The sequence below is a fragment of the Dunckerocampus dactyliophorus genome, chromosome 2, assembly GCF_027744805.1.
Source record: "Dunckerocampus dactyliophorus isolate RoL2022-P2 chromosome 2, RoL_Ddac_1.1, whole genome shotgun sequence".
Classification (NCBI taxonomy): domain Eukaryota; kingdom Metazoa; phylum Chordata; class Actinopteri; order Syngnathiformes; family Syngnathidae; genus Dunckerocampus; species Dunckerocampus dactyliophorus.
The window spans coordinates 47,337,593-47,362,248 of record NC_072820.1 but is presented as its reverse complement, the minus strand read 5'-3'; the positions used below and the strand labels follow the sequence as shown (position 1 = coordinate 47,362,248).

The 24,656-nt window shown below is 42.4% G+C and overlaps 2 protein-coding genes across 10 annotated transcripts in view; one reads left to right on the top strand and one right to left on the bottom strand.

Moving 5' to 3' along the window:
• Positions 1-2,942: 2,942 nt before the first annotated feature.
• Positions 2,943-24,077, bottom strand: adgra1a (adhesion G protein-coupled receptor A1a). Of its 4 annotated transcripts, none has more exons than XM_054769364.1 (6): positions 23,595-24,077; positions 19,842-19,969; positions 18,676-18,799; positions 13,785-13,936; positions 8,842-8,937; positions 2,943-8,757 (listed from the first exon to the last, which is right to left on the bottom strand). In XM_054769364.1, exons 1-6 carry the CDS (start codon positions 23,619-23,621, stop codon positions 7,323-7,325), a joined length of 1,962 nt encoding a protein of 653 aa, XP_054625339.1. In that variant the 5' UTR covers positions 23,622-24,077; the 3' UTR covers positions 2,943-7,322. The 4 variants fall into 4 exon arrangements, with proteins under 4 accessions (XP_054625339.1, XP_054625340.1, XP_054625341.1 ...); XM_054769365.1 differs by having other exon boundaries at positions 23,280-23,630; XM_054769366.1 differs by lacking the exons at positions 18,676-18,799; positions 19,842-19,969 and having other exon boundaries at positions 23,280-23,630.
• LOC129177834 (rho GTPase-activating protein 21-like) overlaps positions 23,813-24,656 on the top strand; it is a 95,368-nt gene continuing 94,524 nt past the window's right edge. For 5 of the 6 annotated variants that reach the window (XM_054769363.1, XM_054769362.1, XM_054769361.1 and 2 more), the window contains exon 1: positions 23,813-23,950. The gene's annotated coding sequence lies outside the window, so the exon portion shown is untranslated. The remainder of the gene's footprint in view (positions 23,951-24,656) is intronic. The other variant, XM_054769358.1, reaches the window with a different exon arrangement.

Here is a 24,656-nt window from a genome sequence, read left to right as displayed (position 1 = left end):
AAATACACACGTGCTCACACTGCACCAAAATGTTGTTACATCACACAATCACTCATGTCAGATGAAATTGTGCATCTAGCAAGTTACACAAAACAGATACCACTGGCAGTAAACTATGCTGGATGTAAAGTTAGGTTTTACATAATGTACAAGGTCAAATTGAAGTCGTTGCTCATTCACCCCAACGTCCCTAATTCCCACTTCCATCAGCATTTTGGTTTAGTATTGTCAAAAGCCAAATGCACTGGTAGTGTCATGGTACGTGCTGCCCATGTGGCCTCCTTCAGGCTGGGCATGCCCATAACACCTCACCAGTGAGGCGTCCAGATGCCTGGGCCACCTCAACTGGCTCTTCTCGATTTCAAGGACCTCCTCCTCTGAGCTCTTCCTGGACGACCAAGCTCCTCACCATATCTCTTTGGGGGAGTCCAGCCACCCAAGGGTGACACTCGCTTGTATTTGCAATGTTGCTGTTTTGGTCACTACTCAAAGCTTGTGACCATAGGTGAGGGTAGGAATGTGGATCAACCGGTAAATCGAGAGATTTGCCGTCTGGCTCATTTCTCTCTTCACACACATTAATAGGGTACAGCAATGACGTTACTGCAGATGCTGCACCGATTCGCATGTCCATGTCACGCTTCATCTTTCCCTCACTCAAGTATCCCGAGATACTTGAGCTCCTCCTCCTGGGATAAGAACTCACTCCCAGCCCAAGGGTGCAAGCCACCCTTCTACAACTGAGAACCATGGCCTCAGATTTGGAAGGTCACAGCTCGATAAGGCCATCAGGACCACATCATCCGCAAATAGCAGAGATGAAATCCTAAGCCACCAAACTGGACAACCTCAATGCCTTAGCGGTGCCCAGAAAAACATTACTGGTGAAGAAGGGCAGCCTTGGTGGAGGCAACACTGGAACAGGCATGAACAGGCTTGCAAACTAGACTCTTGCTCCACTTGTACAAGGATTGAACGGCATGTAGTAGCATGTGACATGTTTGTGACATGCTACTACATGTCACAAACCCTGTACTCCCTGGACTGGTCCAGACTGGCTTTTTGTCATTGCCAAGCTGCATGGAGAAGGGCTCCCTGCGCATGCTTGCTTCTTCTGTGTTTTTGCTAACTTTTTGCGATTTAGCTTCTCTCCTTACTGCTGTAAGAGTCTTTGTGACAGTTAATTATTTCCACCAGTAGTCTTTTGTTACTTGCTTCATTTGGACGTTTCTTTGCAGTGGCCTCTTTTGCAACCGTCCCTTCTTTTAAAATTTTTGTCCTGTTGTATCCACTATCTCAGTGCACCTTTGTTTATTAAACTTTATATTTGCTAGTTTGTCTGTCTGTCTGTCTGTTTGTGGACCTATTTTTGGCGTAACTGGCGTGTTACCGGCGTAACACCTGAGGGGTAGAATTATTTTTTGTATTATGTTATTTTTGGCATTTTAGCCAACCAAATTCTGGGTTGCTCACATTTTTAGTACTGTATGTATTTTCTATTTAACACACAGTAGTTATAGTGTGGAATAGCTGCAAAATGATTGTGTATACAGTCATCCCTTGCTACATCGCGGTTCGAACATCACCCCACTCTATCACGATTTTTCAAATATTAATTTAATAAACGATCGCTGTTTTGTGGTTGACTATGGCCTATTATTAGTAAAAAAATATTGAACGACAAGTCATATGTAGTATTCTTGTAGTATTCACAAGAAGTTGATGAGTCATGACCTTAACACTGCAGCCAGGCATGCCCTACATGCATGCACCATCACGTCCATAGCGAGCTACCGGTAGATCGCCAAGGTAGTTTGGGTCGATCGCGTAAACGTTACTTTGTAGTTGTCAGAGGGGAGCTTAATGTCAGCTGATTGCAGCTGACATTAAGATCCCCTCCTGATTCATGCTTGTTCCCCCGCAGCATTTCAAGCTAACACAAAGATGCAACTTTCATCTTTATGATTGTGATTATGGATAAACTACCTCAGCGGTAAGATATAGCTATAAGTAAAGTTATCTGTTCTTGTAGCGGCTAGCTACGTAGAAAAAAAGTGTATTGTTTCCTAGCTTTGCTTGGCGTCATGAACTCTACTACAGAAATCAGTGTTTTCTACACGTTGGCTTCTTAAACTATTATTTCATGATGAAATTAAAAATGTGCTCATTGGTGAAACCTTTTCAATATGTTGCCTTGACTTGGGCTGCATTATCATTTGCATCATCATTTTAAATTCTTGTATATGGGTAATGTTTGATAGCAAATGCTAACTGGATATAATACATGAACTGTGTGCCCTAATGCAGTGGTCCCCAAACCCTGTGCCGCGGCCCGGTACCGGGCCGTGGGTCATTTGGTACCGGGCCGCACAGAAAGAAAAAATAATTTCCATTATTTCATTTTTTTAATGTTTTATTTTGAAAAGTGGTCGGATTCTCTCTGTTACATCCGTCTCACTTGCCACATGTCCATTGTGCGTGTGCTAACTTTATCTCATGCCGCACAGATAGACTACTACTGTATTTTTACCATTTTTCTTTCACCTCATATGTGGTGTCAAATGCTGATACTATGTAAGGTAAGTTTTGATGACTTAGTGAATTCTAATGTGCACATTTGTCTCAAGTTAATTCATGCTAGCACACTGCCTTTTAACACACACGTCAAACAGCCATGCAATCATCTCTCTGGAAACACTTGGCTGGAACTTGAACTGATGGATGGTGGGTCGCCATTCATTTTGTGCTTTTAATTTGATGTTATTCATGTCTTAGTTTTACACAATACATAGGCTAATAAATAACATAAATTAGTCTGTGTAGGCTCTCAGTCGTACAGGAGTTGTCCATCGAGGGAAAGGCTTCTTGAGACGTCATCTGTACTTCTGTGAAGAAGGTGTCGGACGTTTCGCTCCTCATCCGAAGAGCTTCGTCAGCGAACTAATAACTGCTGGTAGCCTAGGCCTTAAATACAGTAAGAGTGGGCGGAATTGGTGTGCCAGCACCCTCCTTCTATTGGTTCCTTACACTAAGCCTGGGCGGAGTAGTGGTCTAATCCTCTCCTGCTATTAGCACCTCCGATAAAAAGAAAGTGTCGCTCCCTGAGTTGGGTATGAACGACTCTGATACTGGCTCGTTAGCATTTATTGTTTGGCTCGGCCCTGGCTTCACCTCATTTGCAAGACTAAGAGCTGTGGGTTTTGGTCTCAGTAACCTGCTGAACACAGGGTCCAAATTAAACTCAAACCACCATTCCGATTCAATGATGGGTTCTGTTGTTTGACAAAAATAGCTTCCTTTACTCCTCTTTCAAATCATCTGTTTTCTTTGGCCAAAATCTTTACCTCGCTGTCCTGAAAAGAGTGATTGGTTGCTTTAAGGTGTAGATGTACTGCTGATTGAGGACCACTCGAATTGTCCCTGCGATGTTGATAAAGCCTTTTTTGGAGCATTTGCTTAGTTTCCCCAATGTAGTGCTCTTTGCATTCCTCATCTTTACAGTGGATGGAATAGACCACATTGCTCTGTTTTTGGTTTGGAGCCTTGTCTTTAGGATGCACTAATTTTTGTCTCAGGGTATTTACTGGTTTGAAATAGGTAGGAATTTTGTGTTGCCATAAGATCCTCTGGAGTTTTTCGGAGACCCCCGCTACATAGGGGACTACCACTCCTCTCCTTTTTGCTTCTGTGTGGGCTTTTGGGTTTCTTTCCCTACTCTCTTCTTTTGACATTTGTTAAAATCCCACCGCGGGTACCCACAGGTTGAGAGCGCTCTCTGGACATGTTGTGTATTAGACACTAATTAGGCTACGAGCACTTATTAGTTCGCTGACGAAGCTCTTCGGATGAGGAGGGAAACGTCCGACACTTTCTTCACAGAAGTACAGATGACGTCTCAAGAAGCCTTTCCCTCGATAATATAAATTAGATCGCTATAATGTACGAACCCCCCGCCCCGGTCCGCGGGAGATTTGTGGGAACACAAGCCGGTCCGTGGGTGATAAAGGGTTGGGGACCAGTGCCCTAATGAACGCTACATAGCTAATGTGACTGACATATTACCAGTACTCACTCACTCGTACACAACTATTTAGGAGTTATGTGGAATGCTCTTTATTTCCATATTGAAGTGAATTATGATAGCAACTACTTTGATTACCTGTAAACTTTGAAAATGTGGATGTGAAATACTAATTATGAATATTTACAATAGAATTTCAGAGTTTCCTGGTTACCTTTTGTATATGTTATATGTTTTATAGAAAGAGGTAGATCATTTGGACTTGTACTTGCATGCTGAGAAAGTGCGTACACTCCTGATATACATGTATAACCTACATAAATACATACTCATATTTTGTTTTAAGAAATGTAGTAAATGTATATACTTCTATACTCATAGTAGTATGTGGATCTTTGGGACTTGGTCATTTTAAAAGTAGCTTGCAAGCTAAAAAAGTGTGAGCACCCCTGGCCTACATGATAGAGTGAAAAAAAGTTCCTCTCCCATTTCGTGTGTAAGTGGTAAGTTTTTTGCTTCTTTACTTTGTCCTTCTTCCCACCCTGTTTGAAAGCCTTTCTTAAGTTTAAAATAATAAATTGGAGGCTAACTATTTAGCTCGCTAGCATGCTATGCTTAAAGCCATGGCCGTCTCTTGTGGAACACAAATTCAAGCCAGTCATGACACCCTGATTTGAGTCTCTGCGTGGAATTTGTGGTTGTGTGAGTACTCCAGCTTCCTCCCACATTACAACAGCATGCGTGTTATGTTAAATGTAGACTCGAAATTGTTTGTATATACTGTACAGGTATGTGTCATGTGATTGATTGACTGATGACCAGTCCATGGTGTACCCCACCTCTCCCCCAAGTCAGCTGGGCTAGACTCCAGCTCACCTGTGACCCTGACGAGGACTGAAGGATGGATAAAGTATCAGGTGTTGATTTGATTCGGGTTACCAAATGTCCTGTTTTCCCAGATCATGACCTGTTTTCACGTCCTGCCCTGTGTTTTCTTAGAAAGTGATGAAAATGTGCTGCTTTTTATTGTTTTTCATTGGGGTGTTTAATTGGCCGGTGTTTTGGGTACTCTGCTGCGAAGGACGTAATCCCTGAGAGGCTGCCGTCTGGGCAAAAGAAAAACTCAACTTTTATCCTCTGGCATTTGCCAAGTGAAAGTCTGGTAAAATTGGGGACATCATGTACAACGGTGGTTCAAGTGACTTTAAGACAGGGGTGAGCAAAGTGCGGCCCGCCGGCCACATCAGGCCCGCCACGCGTCTTAATCCGGCCCAGCGTGCATTTTGAAATTCCTTTTTTGAAACCTCTAACATCGAAACTGTAGCTGGCAACATGACTTGCTTGAATTGCTTGTACAAAAAAGTGATCCAGACACAACACGTCAACTCACAAAGACCGATTGCACCATGAGGCCATACAAATAAATATCTACGCACAATACCCGTGCCAAAAAAACACCCTCATATTCTCGCTGCAAGGCATGCCGGGTAGCTAGTCGTACACTTTCGCCCAACATTTTGCCGTGTTTGTCAGATTTTTTGCTTGATTGCAAAATATGTCGAAGAGGTCGACAGAGACGTAAACAAGGGAGAGTTAGCATACCCTTGATATCCAATGTTTTATTGTTCATAGTTCATGTTGCTGTTGCAGCTGGACTTCCCAGGGTGCCTTGCGGGCATTTGGAAAGTTTTAAGTTACCTTTTATGTTTAGTGCATAATTGTTGTTTATCACCCACTTTGTAGTAGTAGTAGTAGTTGGTTTCTGTGATGCCTTAACTTGCAGTAGATGTGTTGTGTTTTCATTTCGTTGCAACGTGAGCAAGTATGTCCTTCTGTTTCTATATATAGATATATATATATATAGATAGCCCCTGCACCAATTTTTTTTACCCAATGGCCTGCAAGTCAAAACGTTTGCCCACTCCTGCTTTAAGAGGACACATTTTCCTCGCAAATATTGGTTACATTCCAAAACGTAACATTTCACCTATGGTGCCGGTGTCGTTCTGTTTTTGGAATAATTTTGGTGACAGGTTTTGAACGTTCTTCCTTTGGAACGTGCGTCTTTGGTTATACATACTGTAGTATTTTGTAATATAACATTTTTCCATCCATACGAAGGAGGCATACTTTAAAGGAAAACTGCGCTTTTTAAAAAAAAATGTGCCCATCATCTACAATCCTGATGTGAAACAAGAGCACGTTCATGATAACATGGAATACTTACGGTATTTTGATCATTTTAAACTTCCTGGGCACACTGAAGTCACATTTAGTGTTACTTCTGTCAACAACAGCAGCGTGTCAAGCGTGTGCCTGTTTGCAACTGCTAATCATGGCAGACTTTGTGAGGGACGCTGCCGCCAACTACATTTGGACAAATGAGGATCCAGAACCTTATCTTTTTGATCCTGAATATACGGAGTATGAGCCCGCTACTCATGCTACACTGGCATGACTTGCACTGCCTTGTGGTAGGAAATGGATGGATGGATGCATAAGAAAGTTTTATATTTTCAACATTATTTTTAACACTGTGATTTCTGTAATGTTTTCATTTAAAATGTCAACAAAAAAAATTCAATAAGTAGTATCAGAAATGTCTGAGAGCCACATGCAGTCACCAAAAGAGCCACATCTGGTTCCCTACCCCTGTCGTAGAGCTACTGTATGTCTGACTCGGATTTGGAGGATATCATTTTTCAGGCATTGAACTTTGGGTATAGTTGCAACGCATGGAGGACATCAAGCAGGGATTATCAAAACTGGCCTCTTCTGGAATGTTCTACCACTTATTAAACAGATATTTATTGTATCCATTAAATTTGAAAACTATTGAGCAAAGCACACTGATGATAGACCAATGAAACTATACATGTAAAAGGAATCTGGTTTCCAGCCACACAGACTACGTAAGTGTTAATTCCACCCTTAAAAAGATCTAATTAAGCTGTTTACATGTGTTTCAAAAAGCTGGTTTCAACTGAATAAATACTATGTATTTTTTTAGGGCATGTAAACACCCGTCTAGAGACATTTCATGTCAGACCGTTCAAAATGGTGCCATGGGTCACAAAACATGCTGTTTCGCTGGACTGAGTGACGATTTACAACTCATTTTTGAAGCAGAAAAAACAATGTAAGTGCAATCTCACTGTAAAGTCCATATTTTCTTGACAACACGTTCAGAAGGATCACAATTACTTTTGGTTGGAAGGCAAAGCGGAGGGCAGTCAGAGCTAAACAATTACGGAACTATTTGTTTTACAGGTTTGAGTATACAAGTGCAAGTATTAGAAAACTACACTGTAGTTTCATTCTTCCAAGGTCCAGTCCGTATGTTCCCTGTGGCATCTGACAGATCTTCCTGCAGGCTACGGTTTCTGCCAATAGAGCCTCGTTTGCTGATAGCAGTGTGTTGACGAGGTAACGTATTCCTAGGAAAACATGTTGGCTCCATCTGTACAAATAAAGTATGCTTCTCTTTCTCTGTGGACTCTGAAATGCAGCTGTATGTATCCACATCTTGCGGGTATAGAAAGCTGCAGGTATCTGGCTTTTCAGAGCAGGTTGTAGAACAAACGTGATCAGCTGAACTGCACAAGTGCCACTGGCAAGTGCGTGCTGCGTGGGAAGGCAGAAGAAGGCTGTGACTGGAAGTGAGTGAGTCTTGTACGCTGTGGCAAGAGGTCTGGCGCTGCAAACTATGACAGGATGCAAACTCCTGGTCTAAGTGAGGGCTAGGGCAGAAGATTTGCAGGTCTGGGTGTGGGCTGTTGGAAACCGATGAGCCTTCAAGGTAGTGTGCAGTGTGAGGGCTTTCCATCTGAGAAGTAAGTACACTCCCATCCATGCTGCTTGAGGCCAGGTGAGAGCGGTAGTCCTTGAGGCATGGACGGGGGTGATTGAAGGAGCGTGACTTTGTTCTGTCAATAAGGCAACTCTGTAGAAGAACAGAAGGATGAGGAACCTCGTCAGGTAGGGCCTGAGGACGTGATGATGGCACTGACTCTGTGAAAGGTGAGACTGGGGTAGCTACAGTTGGAGCCATCACAGCCACACAGCAAGAAGTGGTGTGACTGGGTGTGAGATTTTGGGAAGGAGTATGAGCCTTTTTGTTGTACAAGCTTGGTACAAGGTGTGGGGAAAGCTGTTTGCCTGAGCATGGAGAGTTTAGGTGACAGTGTGCCTGATGGAGCTCCTGCCTCTGGCTCTGTCTGTTTGCATCTCCATCCTTCATCTTGGATTTGGCTGGGCAACAAACCCACCAGCGGTGCCACACATCGTCACGCTTGGCACAGTGCTGGATGAGAAGAAAGAGACCCAGAGTGACACAGAAAGCGCCATAAAGACAGCTAAATATCATATCCAGAAAACGTCCCAAAGACACTGCCAAAGCTCCGAGCACCCATGTAGACAGAAACAGACACAGGGTGAAAACTGTGGACCGGAGCTGAGATTTAAATGAGTGCTCATTGGCAAGCTCTGATATGCCTGCAGTGAATGCTGCACATTCCCCAGCAGACCCACAAGTTCCCCCAGTGTCAGGGTGATACTGCTGGTCTGGCGATGATAACTGCTGCTGCTCTTCACTCAGGACTCGGAGCTCATACTTCCTATCAGGATGGCGTCTGAGCTGAATGTAAGTGCACAAGAAGTACACAGACATGACTAAGACCAACAGGCTCATTGGTGCATAGAAGCCCCCCAGGCTTGGTTCCCAAGCCATCCAGCAACTGGAAGACAAGCAGGGCCAGGAATGACAGAATTGAAGTCTTTGTCAGTCAGTTACCATACAACTCCTGAAATGAGTTACTTACTAGAGTGCATAATCCCTGCTTCCATAGTTTTCCATACCAAAGGCTGCAGTTATTCCAACAATTAGTAGAGGGATGCCATTGCTCACAAGATAAAATCTACAAAAAAGCAAAGTTAGGAAAGACTTGCAGAATATATAGAATTATGCCCAAAATACTTAAAGGTTGTTCCTGACACCATTCATCAACTTTGCTTAAATATCTTATACAGTCAAACTTGTCTATAGCGGCCACTAGAGGGAGACTGCAAAAGTGGCCGCTATAGACAGGTGGCCTCTATAGACAGGTTGGCAGCCATTTTAAATGTTGACCAGTAAAGGAAAAAAAGGAAAAAAAAGGGGGGAAAAATGAATGTTGACCAGTAGAGGGTACTGTGTGACTGCGGATAAAAGCTGTACAGCACTACTAGGCTTGTTATTATCCACGACCCACAAAACAAAGCTGTGCTAGTAATGTCTTACGCTTGTTTTTAATATTTGACTTTTTATACGGCAGAGTGTCATTACAGCTTTAGTTTATCAGGAAGTGACGGGAAGTGACGCTGGGCGTCCCGAGCAGGAGAGCTAGGCTCAGTGCTAGCTGTGAGTTTCGAGAGAGTTGGGAAGTGTGTTTATGTTGGCGTGGATGTAAAGTCCTGCAGTGTTCTCCGCTGTTAATAAAGCCATTAAAGTGCATCGGCGACGTGAGTCTCTCCTTCCCCACAACAAGCGGCATTACAGTATTGACAAGTGCACATTGTCTCACACCAGGAAATAAACGGTGTCACTTGTTACAGGCATTGCCTGGACAGCTATGTAGTGGGGCTTTGCAAGGCCTTTGCCTTGTGGGCAAGCAGGAAGGAGAGACAAGACGTGTGTGTGCTCTGAAGTGCTCTCTGGTGGCCGCGTTCAATAAATAAAGTTGGCAGAAGCAACAGGAGAAGTTTCCTTCTTTGCTGGAGTCAGGTCGCCCTTACTACGGTTCGGAGCTGAATAACACTGACAAGTTAACACACTGTAGTAGCGAACGCCAAAGAAGACGGCTTTTTTTTGTGTCGAACACAGAAGATGAGGACTTTGATGGATTTGTGGATGAGGATTGATCAAAAACGTGAGTACATTCTAAAATATACTGCTCAAAGAAATTAGAGGAACACTTCAAAAACACATCAGATCTAAACTGGGGGAAAAATGATCTAGAATATCTTTCCTGATAATAAGTGGGTGATGTATTAGTAACAAAATGATGCCACATAATTTGATAGAAATGAAAATGATCACCCTATAGAGGGGGGAAATCAAAGACACCCCAAAAATGAAAGTTCAAAAATGACGCAGCAGACTGGTCCATTTAGCTAAAATGTCATTGTAGCAACTCAAAATGATTCTCAGTTGTTTGTGTGGCCCCCACGTGCTTGTACGCATGCCTGACAACGTCGGGGCATGCTCCTAATGAGACTATGGATGGTGTCCTGGGGGATCTCCTCCCAGATCTGGACCAGGGCATCACTGAGCTCCTGGACAGTCTGAGGAGCAACCTGGCGGCGCCGGATGGACCTAAACATAATGTCCCAGAGGTGTTCTATTGGCTTTAGGTCAGGTGAACGTGGGGGCCAGTCAATGGTATCAATTCCTTCATCCTCCAGGAACTACCTGCATACACTAGCCACATGAGGTCGGGCATTATCATGGACCAGGAGGAACCCAGGTCCCACTGCACCAGCGTAGGTTCTGACAATGGGTCCAAGGATTTCATCCCGATACCAAATAGCAGTCAGGGTGCCATTATCTAACCTGTAGAGGTCTGTGCGTCCTTCCAGGGATATGCCTCCCCAGACCATCACTGACCCACCACCAAACCGGTCATGCTGAATGATGCTGCAGGCAGCATAACATTCTCCACTGCATCTCCAGACCCTTTCATGTCTGTCGCATGTGCTCAGGTTGAACTTGCTCTCATCAGGGAAGAGCACAGGGCACCAGTGGTGTAGTTGCCAATTCTGGTGGTCTATGGCAAATGCCAATCGAGCTCTACGGTGCTGGGCAGTGAGCACAGGACGTCGGGCCCTCAGGCCACCCTCATGGAGCCTGTTTCTGATTGTTTGGTCAGAAACATTCACACCAGTAGCCTGCTGGAGGTCATTTTGTCGGGCTTTGGCAGTGCTCATCCTGTTCCTCCTTGCACAAAGGAGCAGATACCGATCCTGCTGAGGGTTGAAGGACCTTCTACGGCCCTGTCCAGCTCTCCTGCAGTAACTACCTGTCTCTTGGAATCTCCTCCATGCGTCCAGGTACCGCAGTGATGCCCTAGTCCAGATCTGGGAGGAGATCCCCCAGGACACCATCCGTAGTCTCATTAGGAGCATGCCCCCACGTTGTCAGGCATGCGTACAAGCACGTGGGGGCCAAACAAACTACTGAGAATCATTTTGAGTTGCTACAATGACATTTTAGCCAAATGGACCAGTCTGCTGCGTCATTTTTGCACTTTCAATTTTGGGGTGTCTTTGATTTCCCCCCTCTATAGGGTGATCATTTTCATTTCTATCAAATTATATGGCATCATTTTGTTACTAATACATCACCCACTTATTATCAGGAAAGATATTCTAGATCATTTTTCCCCCAGTTTAGATCTGATGTGTTTTTGAAGTGTTCCTCTAATTTTTTCGAGCAGTGTACTTCAATTAAGTACAACCGAACTTAGTTCAACATACGATAGCATGCATGCTAGCGTGTTTAGCGTGCATGGAGTATTGTATTGTATTGTAGCGTCGCTGGCAGCACGTCCTGTTCCCAGCCTACTTTGCGGTAATGTTTTGGTGCAAATGCTCTTAAAGTTACATGTTTGACCAGGAAATAGCAAGCTCAAAGGAAGACGGCTTTTTTATGTGTAACAACTGACAATTTGTGTGGATCTTGTGAATGATTGTGACTGAGCTAGGACTCAGTAATTAAAGTCTTCACACGACGGCTTCATTGATTGAAAAACGAAACATTTCGTGCATGAAGCTTCTACTTGAGTTGGTAATTTGGCCGCTATATGCGGTCAGATATTGACCAAGGGAGACAAAATGGGTGGCCGCTGGCCGCGTTGGACAGGTGACTGCTATACACAGGGTCTATAACACATCTGTTTGCGGCGGGGGATTTTTCAGTGGCCGCTATAGGCAGGTGGCTGTTCTATACAGGTGGCCGCTAAGACAGGTTTGACTGATTGTTTGATTGTTGGTAATTACGTTCTACATTGTTCAATTTTTGAAAGCAAACGGTGAATTTGCAAAAAATACATTCATACAGTAGTTGGTGGCGCCAGCCATGACTAACTAGTTCACAGCTCAGCCTCATTCCCAGAGGTGACGTCATCGGGGTGACACCGCTCAGCTAAAGCAGTGTAAACAAACGCTTGTCGAGGTGGATCGTTGACTTGGATCAGTATGCCAAAACGCTGTGTTGTTGCTGGATGTTCATAGTATCTGTATGATACTGTAAGTTTTTCTTCTTTTCCAAAAACTATTGACACATCGATCAGATCTTCGCTATAATCACTGTGTCTCGTACACCGAAAATGAGGCTGGTGCCATGAACTATAAATGTAAGTTTTGCAAGTTTACTGTTCGCTTTCAAAAATCGAATAATGTAGAACATTACTTGTATTACAAACAAGGCAAAGGTCTCAATTTCCCCGTCGATGTACGTTCCTACCCTCGCCTATGGTCATGAGCTTTGGTAATGACCGAAAGGACAAGATCGCGGGTACAAGCGGCCGAAATGAGTTTTCTCTGTAGGGTGGCTGGGCTCTCCCTTAGAGATAAGGTGAGAAGCACTGTCATCCGGGAGAAACTTCGAGTAGAACCGCTACTCCTCCGCATTGAGAGGAGCCAGATGAGGTGGCTTGGGCATCTGGTCAGAATGCAACCCGAACGCCTCCCTGGGAGGTGTTCAGGGCAAGTCCAACCTGTAGAAGGCCTCGGGGAAGACCCAGGACAAGTTGGAGAGACTATGTCTCCCAATTGGCCTGGGAACGCCTCGGGATCTGCCGGGAGGAGCTGGACGAAGTGGCCGGGGAGAGGAAAATCTGGGCCTCCCTGCTTAAGCTGCTGCCCCCGCGACCCGATCTGGGATAAGCGGTAGAAGATGGATGGATAATTACAAACAATATACATCATATTTAAGCAAATTTGATGAATCATGTCAGAGACCTTTTAATTCCCTGGTCATACTAAGTTCAAGGGAATTCCATTAGCAGGAAATGACATAAGAAAGTTAGGTAGGTATTTTACCACTTGAAAAATGTTTTTGTATTCATATCCCTGATCTTATCAATAAGGAAAACAATCTTTTGCACCACCCTAAAGGATCCTGGTAAGCTTGAGCATGATCTAGACCAGTTGTCCTAAACAGCACTACCTGTTGGCCTGTTAGCGGACCATGAGCTAAACGTGAGGCCCTTTCATGGTTATAGCTTACGGATTTTGACTGTTTAGTTATGCAAATGTTGGGAAATAATTAGCAATGCAAGCTACTATGTCTGTCAAACATTGTTAAAAGTGAATTTAATTTGCATATTTGTATGTACAATGGCGTGTGTTTCACTGCATACACAACTACTGCATACACAGAAAACTGATGACTACCAACTACCAAAGCTTTACTTTTATTCCATGTTGTGTCCTTGCATCCACACTCATATTATGTTTAGATTACTGCAAACAGACGGGGAACGTTTTCTTTCCACACAGTGACGTCTCAAGGGTGGGCTGCAATTTTCAAATGTACGTACATGTTTTGGTTGTATAGCACACACATGCAGACATGCAAGTAGACAACTTTACAGTTCAATTTGTGCTTCCAAATATAGAACTATTGAAATCATAACTAAAATATCTAATTTTAAAATCCACACTAAAATGACAACCTTGTCCAATAGTAGTGAACTTTAATTGACATTAGGTTTCCTGGCTTTACCTGAGAATTGTTGTTTTGCTGTTAGCCTGGACAGTACCGTTTGTTCCTGGGACTTTAAGTTGGTCTTTGGACACATCTTGACAGATGTTTCTGGCAGTAAATGTCAGCCAAAGCATGGTTGACAAAGAAGCATAATGGAGCACAATGCCAACCTAACAGAGATGAAGATGGAAACACAACAATAACATTAGCAACCGGCACCTAGCATAGCAACTATGGAAATGTACATTTGTCCACAGTGGTTCTACAGTCATCGCCAAAAGTCTTGAGAATGACACAAATACTAATTTTCACAGTTTTTATAATGGCAATTTGCCTACACTCCAGAATGTTGAATGAAGAATGATAAGATGAATGGCAATGAATTGCACAGACCCTCTATGATGTGAAAATGAACTTAATCACCCCCACAAAACATTTTTACTGTATTTCAGCCCTGCCACAAAAGGAGCAGCTGCCATCATGTCTGTGCTTCTCTGGTTAACTTAGGTGAGAGTGTTGACAAGGACAAAGGCTGGAGATGACTCTGTCATCCTGACTGAGTGAGAATAACAGACTGAAATCTTTAAAAAGGAGGATGGTGCTTGAAATCTTTGTTTTTCCTCTGTTAACCATGGTTATCTGCAACATGTGCAGTCATCATTGCTTTGCACAAAAACGACTTCACAGGCAAGGTTATTGCTGCTAGTAGGATGGCACCTAAACCAACCATTCATCTGATCATTAAGAACTTCAGGGAGAGAGGTTCAATTGTTGTGAAGAAGGCTTCAGGGCGCCCAAGAAAGTCCAGCAAGCATCTGGACTGTCTCCAAAAGTTGATTTAGGTGCAGGATCGGGACACCACCAGCGTTACGTGGCTTGCAATGGCAATGAAGGAAAAGGGGCAGGTTTATAAGATTGGAAAGTTAGTGCCTCCCATGCAGTACCTAATCAAAGACAGGCAGCACCTTTAACATGGCAGTTTATCAGCTTTTTTTCTTGGGTTAATGAAAAGGATGAAAACGTTTGATCATACAGTGAGTGTGTGGGGAGACTGTTCAGTGATATGAATGGATATATGACAATTAATTAAATGATAATAATATGAATTATATAGTGGATAAATGAGAAAGTAAATAGATGTTAAGTAAATAAATAATAGCAAAAGCAATAATAACTTTGGATAGTAATGAATAATACATGTTGTATGATAATACAATAATGGCATCTACAGAAGTAAATGTGACATAACATTATGTAGTGATTTACTGAGTATAGACTAGATCAAACTAATCTAAAGAAATAAGAATAAGTAAATAAACACATACATCTGACAGGTTCACACTTACAATATTTTGTTTGCTTACATTTTTCATGTAAAGTATGTTCATTTCATGGGTGAAAAAGATGAGTGTTGAAAAAAATAGAATATCAACCATCAAATAGGACTTTAAAAAGCGACACTATATATCATGTACAATGTCAAGGAAAAGGAAAAAATGTAAATGTTAAAAATAAGGATAAAATTAGATTAAAATTCAATAAAGTAATAAATACAAATAAACTTGTTTTGACCGATGCGACAGTTTGTTACCTCCTGCCTTAGTTCTAGTTTTCATGTCTTTATTTTGTTCCACTTTCTGTTTAATTCCGCTCCGCTTTCAGCTGCCTTTACTTTTGTGTTCATGTGCACCTGGCGCTAATTTGAGTTCCTTCTCGTTAGTTCAGCTGGTAGCTTCTCTGTTCATTCCTGCCTGTAGCGCCACATTATGTAATAATGGTGCATTATGTCAAATGTAACACATTTTCACTGGGAAAGTTCCATGTTGTTGTAGTATCGCCAACATAATGGGGGTCGATCGCATGACATTAAAAAAAACAACATGGACATCAGCCTATCTTCTATTCTCACTATGACGTTTGCCGCTTGATTGATATGCAGGGCAGCCAGACTGACATCAGCCTGCCATACAGAGACGTGCACACACACAATACTGCTAGCTTTGTTTACATCACATTGCGCACGGCCTGTGTACAGACTATGGGATCTACGAAGTGACACGAGACTGTCGCCGCTTTAACAATACTTCAGCAATCTTCTGAGCTAACTTGTTTTGCAAACAATTTTTTAATTCTAAACTTAATAGGTTTGATATTTAATGCAGGTAATGTCTCATCAGTGGAACATTACTGACACTTAGTAGTGACCAGAACACTACATATGACTTGTATTTTTATATTTTTTGACTAATAATAGACCACAGTCAACCATGAAAGTGGTCACTTATTAATTAATACATTATTGAAAAACCGCAAGAGTGAGGGAGCGATATTTGAACTGCAATGTAGCGAAGGACCACTGTAGTCTTCAAAAGGAAACATCTCAGAAGAAAATAGTTTTTAATTCTAAACGGGCAGATTCCTGTGTCTTTTCTGCCAATGAGGCTGTCTTACCTGCATGCTTGATATGTGGCGAGAAATTAGCAAACAACAAAAAACATTTTTCAAAGTAGACCTACACGTGTAAAAATGATTGAGCGCTAAAGGAAAACTGTACTTTTTAAAAAACATTTTGCACATCCACAATCGTTATGTGAGACATGAACGCATATGTCTCTTTTCTGTATGTTCTAAGCATATAAAAACAGCTAAAAAGAGCAATGCACATAATGCATCTACTTTTTTTAAGTGGGCAAAATGATATGCTATACAAGCTAACACTGACCACAGTCAAGCAGAGGTTCCCAACCACCAGGCCGCGGCAGAGCCGAACCAGGCCACAGAAAACTTTCAGCAACAATGACAAAAAGTTGTTTTTAAATAGCTTTGTTAATAACTACAACTACAGACACACACACACACACACACACACACACACACACACACACACATCTGGCACCATGAAAGGCGCTGTATACATGCAAATGACATGCAATAGATGTCTGGAATGAGGCCACATCCAAGTGTGATAAAGATTTCAGCCTGTGTTCACGCTTTCCAGATTTGGTGGAGTTCAGAGAGAAGTGAGCTACAAGTGTTGGATTATTCATGAAACCTCAGCACACTTTGCTATTTCAAACTGACATGTCAACTTGCAAAGGTTGAGTGGAATTCATGACTGAAGAAGAGTTTTGTCATTATAGACATACAGTACCTAGAAAATTCTGTGTTGCTCATTCATTCTCGGACCACCTTTTGGTAACCTTCTGAGGGGCTTTATGAAACCAATATGAGGGAGTCCTTTTACTATTGTTCGGCAAATTTGAAATCTGAGGGACTGCTGTAAATACAAGTGTCCACACAGTTTATCTCAGGACTTGATAATGCAGGATCAGGATCTACAAATATACTGCTCAAAAAAATTAAAGGAACACTTCGAAAACACATCAGATCTAAACTGGGGGAAAATGATCTTGAATATGTTTTCTGATAATAAGTGGGTGATGTATTAGTAACAAAATGATGCCACATAGTTTGATAGAAATGAAAATGATCACCCTATAGAGGGGGCAAATCAAAGACACCCCAAAAATGAAAGTGAAAAAATGATGCAGCACACTGGTCCATTTAGCTAAAATGTCATTGTAGCAACTCAAAATGATTCTCAGTAGTTTGTGTGGCCCCCACGTGCTTGTACGCATGCCTGACAACGTCGGGGCATGCTCCTAATGAGACTACGGATGGTGTCCTGGGGGATCTCCTCCCAGATCTGGACCAGGGCATCAATGAGCTCCTGGACAGTCTGAGGAGCAACCTGGAGGCGCCGGATGGACCTAAACATAATGTCCCAGAGGTGTTCTATTGGGTTTAGGTCAGGTGAACGTGGGGGCCAGTCAATGGTATCAATTCCTTCATCCTCCAGGAACTACCTGCATATACTAGCCACATGAGGTCGGGCATTGTCGTGGACCAGGAGGAACCCAGGTCCCACTGCACCAGCGTAGGTTCTGACAATGGGTCCAAGGATTTCATCCTGATACCTAATAGCAGTCAGGGTGCCGTTATCTAACCTGTAGAGGTCTGTGCGTCCTTCCAGGGATATGCCTCCCCAGACCATCACTGACCCACCACCAAACCGGTCATGCTGAATGATGCTGCAGGCAGCATAACGTTCTCCACGGCATCTCCAGACCCTTTCACGTCTGTCGCATGTGCTCAGGTTGAACTTGCTCTCATCAGGGAAGAGCACAGGGCACCAGTGGTGTAGTTGCCAATTCTGGTGGTCTATGGCAAATGCCAATCGAGCTCTACGGTGCTGGGCAGTGAGCACAGGGCCCACTACAGGACGTCGGGCCCTCAGGCCACCCTCATGGAGCCTGTTTCTGATTGTTTGGTCAGAAACATTCACACCATTGGCCTGCTGGAGGTCATTTTGTAGGGCTCTGGCAGTGCTCATCCTGTTCCTCCTTGCACAAAGGAGCAGATACCGATCCCGCTGAGGGCTGAAGGACCTTCTACGGCCCTGTCCAGCTCTCCTGGAGTAACTACCTGTCTCCTGGAATCTCCTCCATGCGTCCAGGTACCGCAGTGATGCCCTGGTCCAGATCTGGGAGGAGATCCCCCAGGACACCATCCGTAGTCTCATTAGGAGCATGCCCCCACGTTGTCAGGCATGCGTACAAGCACGTGGGGGCCACACAAACTACTGAGAATCATTTTGAGTTGCTACAATGACATTTTAGCCAAATGGACGAGTGTGCTGCATCATTTTTTCACTTTGATTTCCCCCCTCTATAGGGTGATCATTTTCATTTCTATCAAACTATGTGGCATCATTTTGTTACTAATACATCACCCACTTATTATCAGAAAACATATTCAAGATCATTTTCCCCCAGTTTAGATCTGATGTGTTTTCGAAGTGTTCCTTTAATTTTTTTGAGCAGTGTAGAAAGGAGGGCATACAACTTACGATTTGACACACAAAGGGAAATTTGATCTGATTAATCCCTCCGGCAAAAACACCAAATGTCATTCCTGTGTGAAACAAAACGTTGAGGAGTGTGTGCCATCCATTCCTGCTGATGCGAATCACACTGCAAAAAAAACAAAAATAACGAATGTTAATACTCTGGAGAAAATTGCTTGTAGAAGCCAGTAAAAAAAAATACATGCAAACATGCTATACGGTCGTCCCTGGCTATATCGAGGTTTGAACATTGCGCCCTCAATTCAAAAAATGTTCCCCAAATTAATTAATTAACAATTGATTGTCATTTCCTGGTTGAATATGGCCTTTTATTAGTAAAATATATACATATACATACATATATATACACACATATACATATATGTGTATATACATACTGTATATATACACACACACACATATACACATATATATATATATTTTTTTAAGCAAATATATGTAATCAAATTTTATGTATTGTTGGCATAAATTAAGCATTTTCAAACATAAAAACTGATAAATACAAATATAAGGCATTCAGAAGACGTGATATGTAGTGTTCCATCTGTGACTTGTTGTATGTGCCTTTAAGAGGTGGGGCCTGGGAAGTGACGTGCGTGATGTTAGCAAGCCAGAGTTAACTGCTGGCTGTTAGCATGGTTAGCAGTGTGGAGAGTGCGAGCGACTGCCGTGAGTTGTGGCCAACAGCAGCTCCTGTTTGAATGCTCACTGCTTATGTGTTCTCTGCTTGTTAATAAAGCCATTCAAGTGCACCGTGAGTCTCTCCTTAACCACAAACAGTATTCTACACTGGGGGTTACACTGGTGAGACCGTAGCCACCACAGGAAGCACGCTGTCAATGCTTATGTGTCAGTCTTATTTAGGTCTAAAATGTCAGATTTTCTATTATTATGTCTACTATGTTGGGTAATACAAGTGTAAAAGTGATATGGGGGGTTATTTCATGTCTAGATTGCTCTAATGATGCTAAAAACAGTACTTTGAAGCTTGTAGACAGGTTTTCTATGCTCTAACTACGAAAATATTCTGTTTATAAAGGAATCCTATATCCCGAAAATACACTTATCACGATCGGGTATGGAACCAATTAACCTTGATAAACGAGGGATTACTGTATACCATGTGTTTTACCATAAGTTTTTGTCACCTGTGATGGATTATATATGTCATGATAGAGACCAGCAGACAGAGCAGCATGACAGCTGTGCAAGCATACACCACTGGATGCAGGTAATCCCCAGGATAAGGTGGGAAGGACAGCACTTTCTTCAAATCCTGTAGTTGGAACAATTTCATACTATATGTGAGCACTACAGCAAATTTCCCATTTGGCCTAAATATAAAGTGCAGTTGCATACGTATATTCACAACAAACTTCCTTTACCATTATGAACACTGCAGCAGGGCACTGCAGCTAAATTTATTTTCCAAGCCAAAGGCAGAAAGGTGAATAAAACTCTTTAACACTAGTAATACTGATGTGCAGTAAGGAAGTGGGTAGAGGGATTTGTTCAAAATAAACCACTGAGCATAATAAATGTCAATTATCTATGTCCCCTTGGCTTTCCTCCCCAAAGTCTTGAGGATATTTAATGTTTCTGAATAAGTTCATTCGGTGGTATTAAATCTGTGCAGATGTAGCATATCAGCGTTTAACTATTGTTGTATCCTGAATGTAGCCTGGCTCACATGGAAAACATACTGTAGCTAAGCTGCGTTGTTGGACCTAACAGTTTCCAAGCTACCTTTAAACCCAAATGGGGTGACACAGTGAGAGAACTATGGGACAGCTTGCTGACATCTTAACCGCCAGAGATGTCCTGGTTCAAAACGGAACATTGCGGTTCTGTGTGGACTACCGCAGCCTCACAAAGGTCACCCGGAAAGACACTTCTCCCTTGCCACAAATAGACAGCAGCTTTAACTACATCTGGGCCCTGTTGGTTCAGTTCCCTCAACCTGAAGAGTGGCGATTGGCAAGTGGAAGCACCCTCAGTTCAATAATGCCATTCTGGCATCGCAACACCCCAGCCACTTTTGAACGCTTCATGGAGAGGGCCCTGGCCAACATCCCGCGGAACTACTGTGTGGTCTATTTGGATGACCTCCTGGTTCATGCCGCAAGCTTCAAACGTGCTGGACACCCCAGGGGAAGTTTTCCTTGTCATTCCCTGAGCTGGGCTTCATTTGCACCTGAAAAAGTGCCACCTCGTCAGAAGAAACACATCCTTTCTGGGCAACGTCATCAATGCAGTGGGGGTGGACAAGAGGGCAGCTGCGAAGGCTTGGCCAGTTCCAAAGAACAACAGCAAGCTGCGTAGCTTCCTTGTCCTAATGTCATACCACATTTCATCAAAGACTCTGCCACCATTACCAGCCCCATGCATAGACTGGCGCAAAAAACAACAGGCATTTCAGGTGGACACCCCAGTGCTGGCCTACCCTGACGACCCCTCAGAATGGACACTGGCACCAGTGAGGTGGGCCTTGGGGCAATAAATGGTGAATGGTCTTTCACTTGTATTGCACTTATTCACCTCCAAGGCACTCAAAGCGCTTAGACACTGCACATTTACCTACTGATGATGCAGGACCAACTGGGGGTTCAGTATCTTGCCCAAGGATACTTTGAGATGAGCACGGGAGGACGGCGGATCGAACATGCAACCTTCAGGTTGGGAGACGACCAGTCTACCACCTGAGCCATGTTGCACTCCAATACTGTCTCAGGAAAGAGAACGCATTTTTGAGCTGATTAACATGAATGGTGCAGCTACTCATTACTGACTCCTTTTCTCAACTTTTTATTTATATTTTAGGGGGGTTTCAAGTTGTTTTTTTTTAGCAATGGTCTTTGACTTTTGATCAGCTGATGAACAGCCAATTTCACTTTAATGCTTCTTTGCAATAAATTGCTTACTCAAAACTCCAATTTCTTCTTTTTCTCAACTCTACTTACAACCTCCTTAAGATCCAACTGTGCAAAATGTAAAAAGAAAAGGCGTGTGTTCTTGTCTCACATAGGGATTGTGGATGATGGACATAAAAATGCAGTTTTCCTTTAAGAGTTGGAGATATTTTTAAAATAAGATTCAATGTTGAAGGTAGCTGGGTGTTCCTGCTGTTGTCACTTTAGTTAAATAACATTTCATTGCAGCCTATTGACAGAAATAGGACAAGGAAAAAGCACACAGCCTTCCCTTGCCAACAGCTAAATTTGGTGATCCTTTCATTTCTACGCTTGTGCTTTTACATTATTTATCTGACTGAGCTTAGATGAGTGAAGCCATGAAGAAACTGAGAGAATGTGACTCACATACAGTAAATGCCGTGCATTCCCACTGGGCAAAAAACACACTACTATGTGTGCATAATTCAAGCTGAACATTCCTGTGCTAACTTGGCTGTGTTTACATCAATTGAATTCTCCTTTTGTTTTCCATTTAGAGACACTGTCATGTCTTCCTCCTCTCAGCGCTTCCATAACGCTTCACTGAACAACATCTATTAGACAAAGCATGACTGATTAAATAATGCTTTGCAGTAAAAGCAACAAAATACAGGCATCCACACATAACTACAGTGCAGGTACCACACAAGAAAGCTCAATGAGTTACTATGGTTGATATTTTTTATGTCTTTTTTTCCCCAAACAGCAGTGCTTTACCCAACCTTTACAGCATAACGTGCAGCATAACCGACTGTGATTGCTCCTCTATGGTTACATTTGGGGACACCAAAATAATAATACATTGTAAATGTGACCATGCAAAGACAGAAATAACATGTCATGTAAATAAGCTAAATATGATTATTTACTTAGTTTAATGAAATAACAGTGTATCGACCTGTTCTATATGAAAGGTATCCTTATAGTACGTCTGTTCTAGTGCTATATACAGAAATAAAATGAAATTAACTTGACATGCCCCCCCAACATCATGATAGGGAAACACTGTCACTGTGTGTTGACCTGCATGTCTTTGCATCCTAAGAGACACAATGATGTGGTGGAAACACTCTTGGTATTCATTCAAATACATTGAAGCCCCTTACATTGTGAATTCATTATAGATCTTATATGGTATCATCTTACAGTATTATGTCAAAAAGAAAGTGAGGGCTAATGATTAGACATGATGAATGATCTTATTTGATGGTGTTTTTGATTGCAACCGTATGAAAGTGACACATTAATAATGACAAGATTTATCAGTATAAATACAAACCCATTTCAAATTTAAAAAAAAAGTCATTTCATGACACCTGTTTTTGTAAAGAGCACATAATGTAACAATGTTGAACAAACATAAGCAATCCTCATTTTGTACATGAACAAAGTAGTTATATTTTCTGGACGGGATTAAAATGTAAAACATATTGCAGTAATGGTAATGTTATATGCTAGTTGTCTATATGCATACAGTATACTGTATGCTGTATTTGTGGGTATTGTCACAAAACACAACTCTTGCTCTACAATTTGACAAAACTATTTGGTACTATAGTCCTTGGATATTGGATATAATCAACGATTTAAGGATTGAGCAATAAAAATGATTTAAGGCAGTCAAACGACACTTACCATTTGGAGAGTCAGCGTGTGTGCTCCGTGTATATCACTAAAGGTACAAAAATTATTGCTTTTCCAAATAATCACATAAGAGTTTTCTCCATCACACCGCTGACGAGGAGAACAACAGTCAGTAGGACACCATAAAACTACTCAATTAAATAAAAAAAATAATAAAGCCTGTAAAGCGAGAACAGTCAGTAAGACACCGCCCCCATCTGCACACATAATAGTACAACATACAAAATTCATACAATCTAAAAACATATGAACTAGAACGCTTAGAAAGCAGCGGAAGAGTACTTATCAGTGCAAAAATGTAATCACCATAATCAGCGCGCGTAAAGACCACATGCGCTCTCTGCCGCTTCCTCCTCGCGTGCGCTCAGTGCCCGCGCGCGCGCGCTCCCTTCATGTGTCTTCCACGCGCTCGGAGTTTCTCGAGATTTGGCACTCTGGGGGCGCGCATTGAATTAGAAGGCCCCGTAATCCCCTCCTTCATGATTGGTCACTTTAAACGCCTACTTTCTCTAGGTCACAGCCAATCCGAGGCAGAGTGGGGGGGTTATCATGGCGGCAGAATTTGGTTGAAAAGTTAGCATTGAGGTGTGTTGTACCAGTCCAGGGTGTACCCCGTCTCTCGCTTGAAGTCAGGTGGGCTCCAGTATATCCGTGTGACTCTGGTGAGGATAAACGGCATAGAAAATAGATGGCTGAATAGAGATGTCTTGTCACTACGCAATCTGTACCGGAAAACGCAATCGTTTCTGCAAATGCGCAAGGCTAGGTCACGTCCTCCATTGACAGATTTGACTTTCTGCGACGTCAAGTGCTGTGGTATTATTATTATTATTCTTTTTTTAAACGTACAAACATAAATGGTCAATAATCATACTTCATACTGTATATGTAATATATTAGGGGGTATTTTCTTAGTGACTCTTATTAAAATACTTCGCTGGCATGCAGATGTTTCTAACGTATTTCTTCACCAAGCGTGTGCCTCCCAACCTAACGCATGCGCAGATGCGCAACAGACAAAACGTCATATTCAGTCAAGTGTAATATACATGAATAAATACACGTACAATAAACCGTATAAAACAAAACATTAAATACAGTGATATTTAAATGTAAACAACCATAAGAAGATCTAATCTAGAGGTTTCAGCTATTTTTTTTCTAAACGGAAAAATATATCTTGCTAACAAATGCTTTTGTCAGTATTTGTTCAGTGGCAAAAAAAAAAAAAAACCCGTCAATTTATGGAACCAAGAAAATAGGGCTTATAATGTATCCACTTGCACCATGGATATGATAATGTAAGTTTAATTTAAGAGCTGATATCAAGCAACGTCCATGGTTTTCTTGATAATAACCCAAATCACT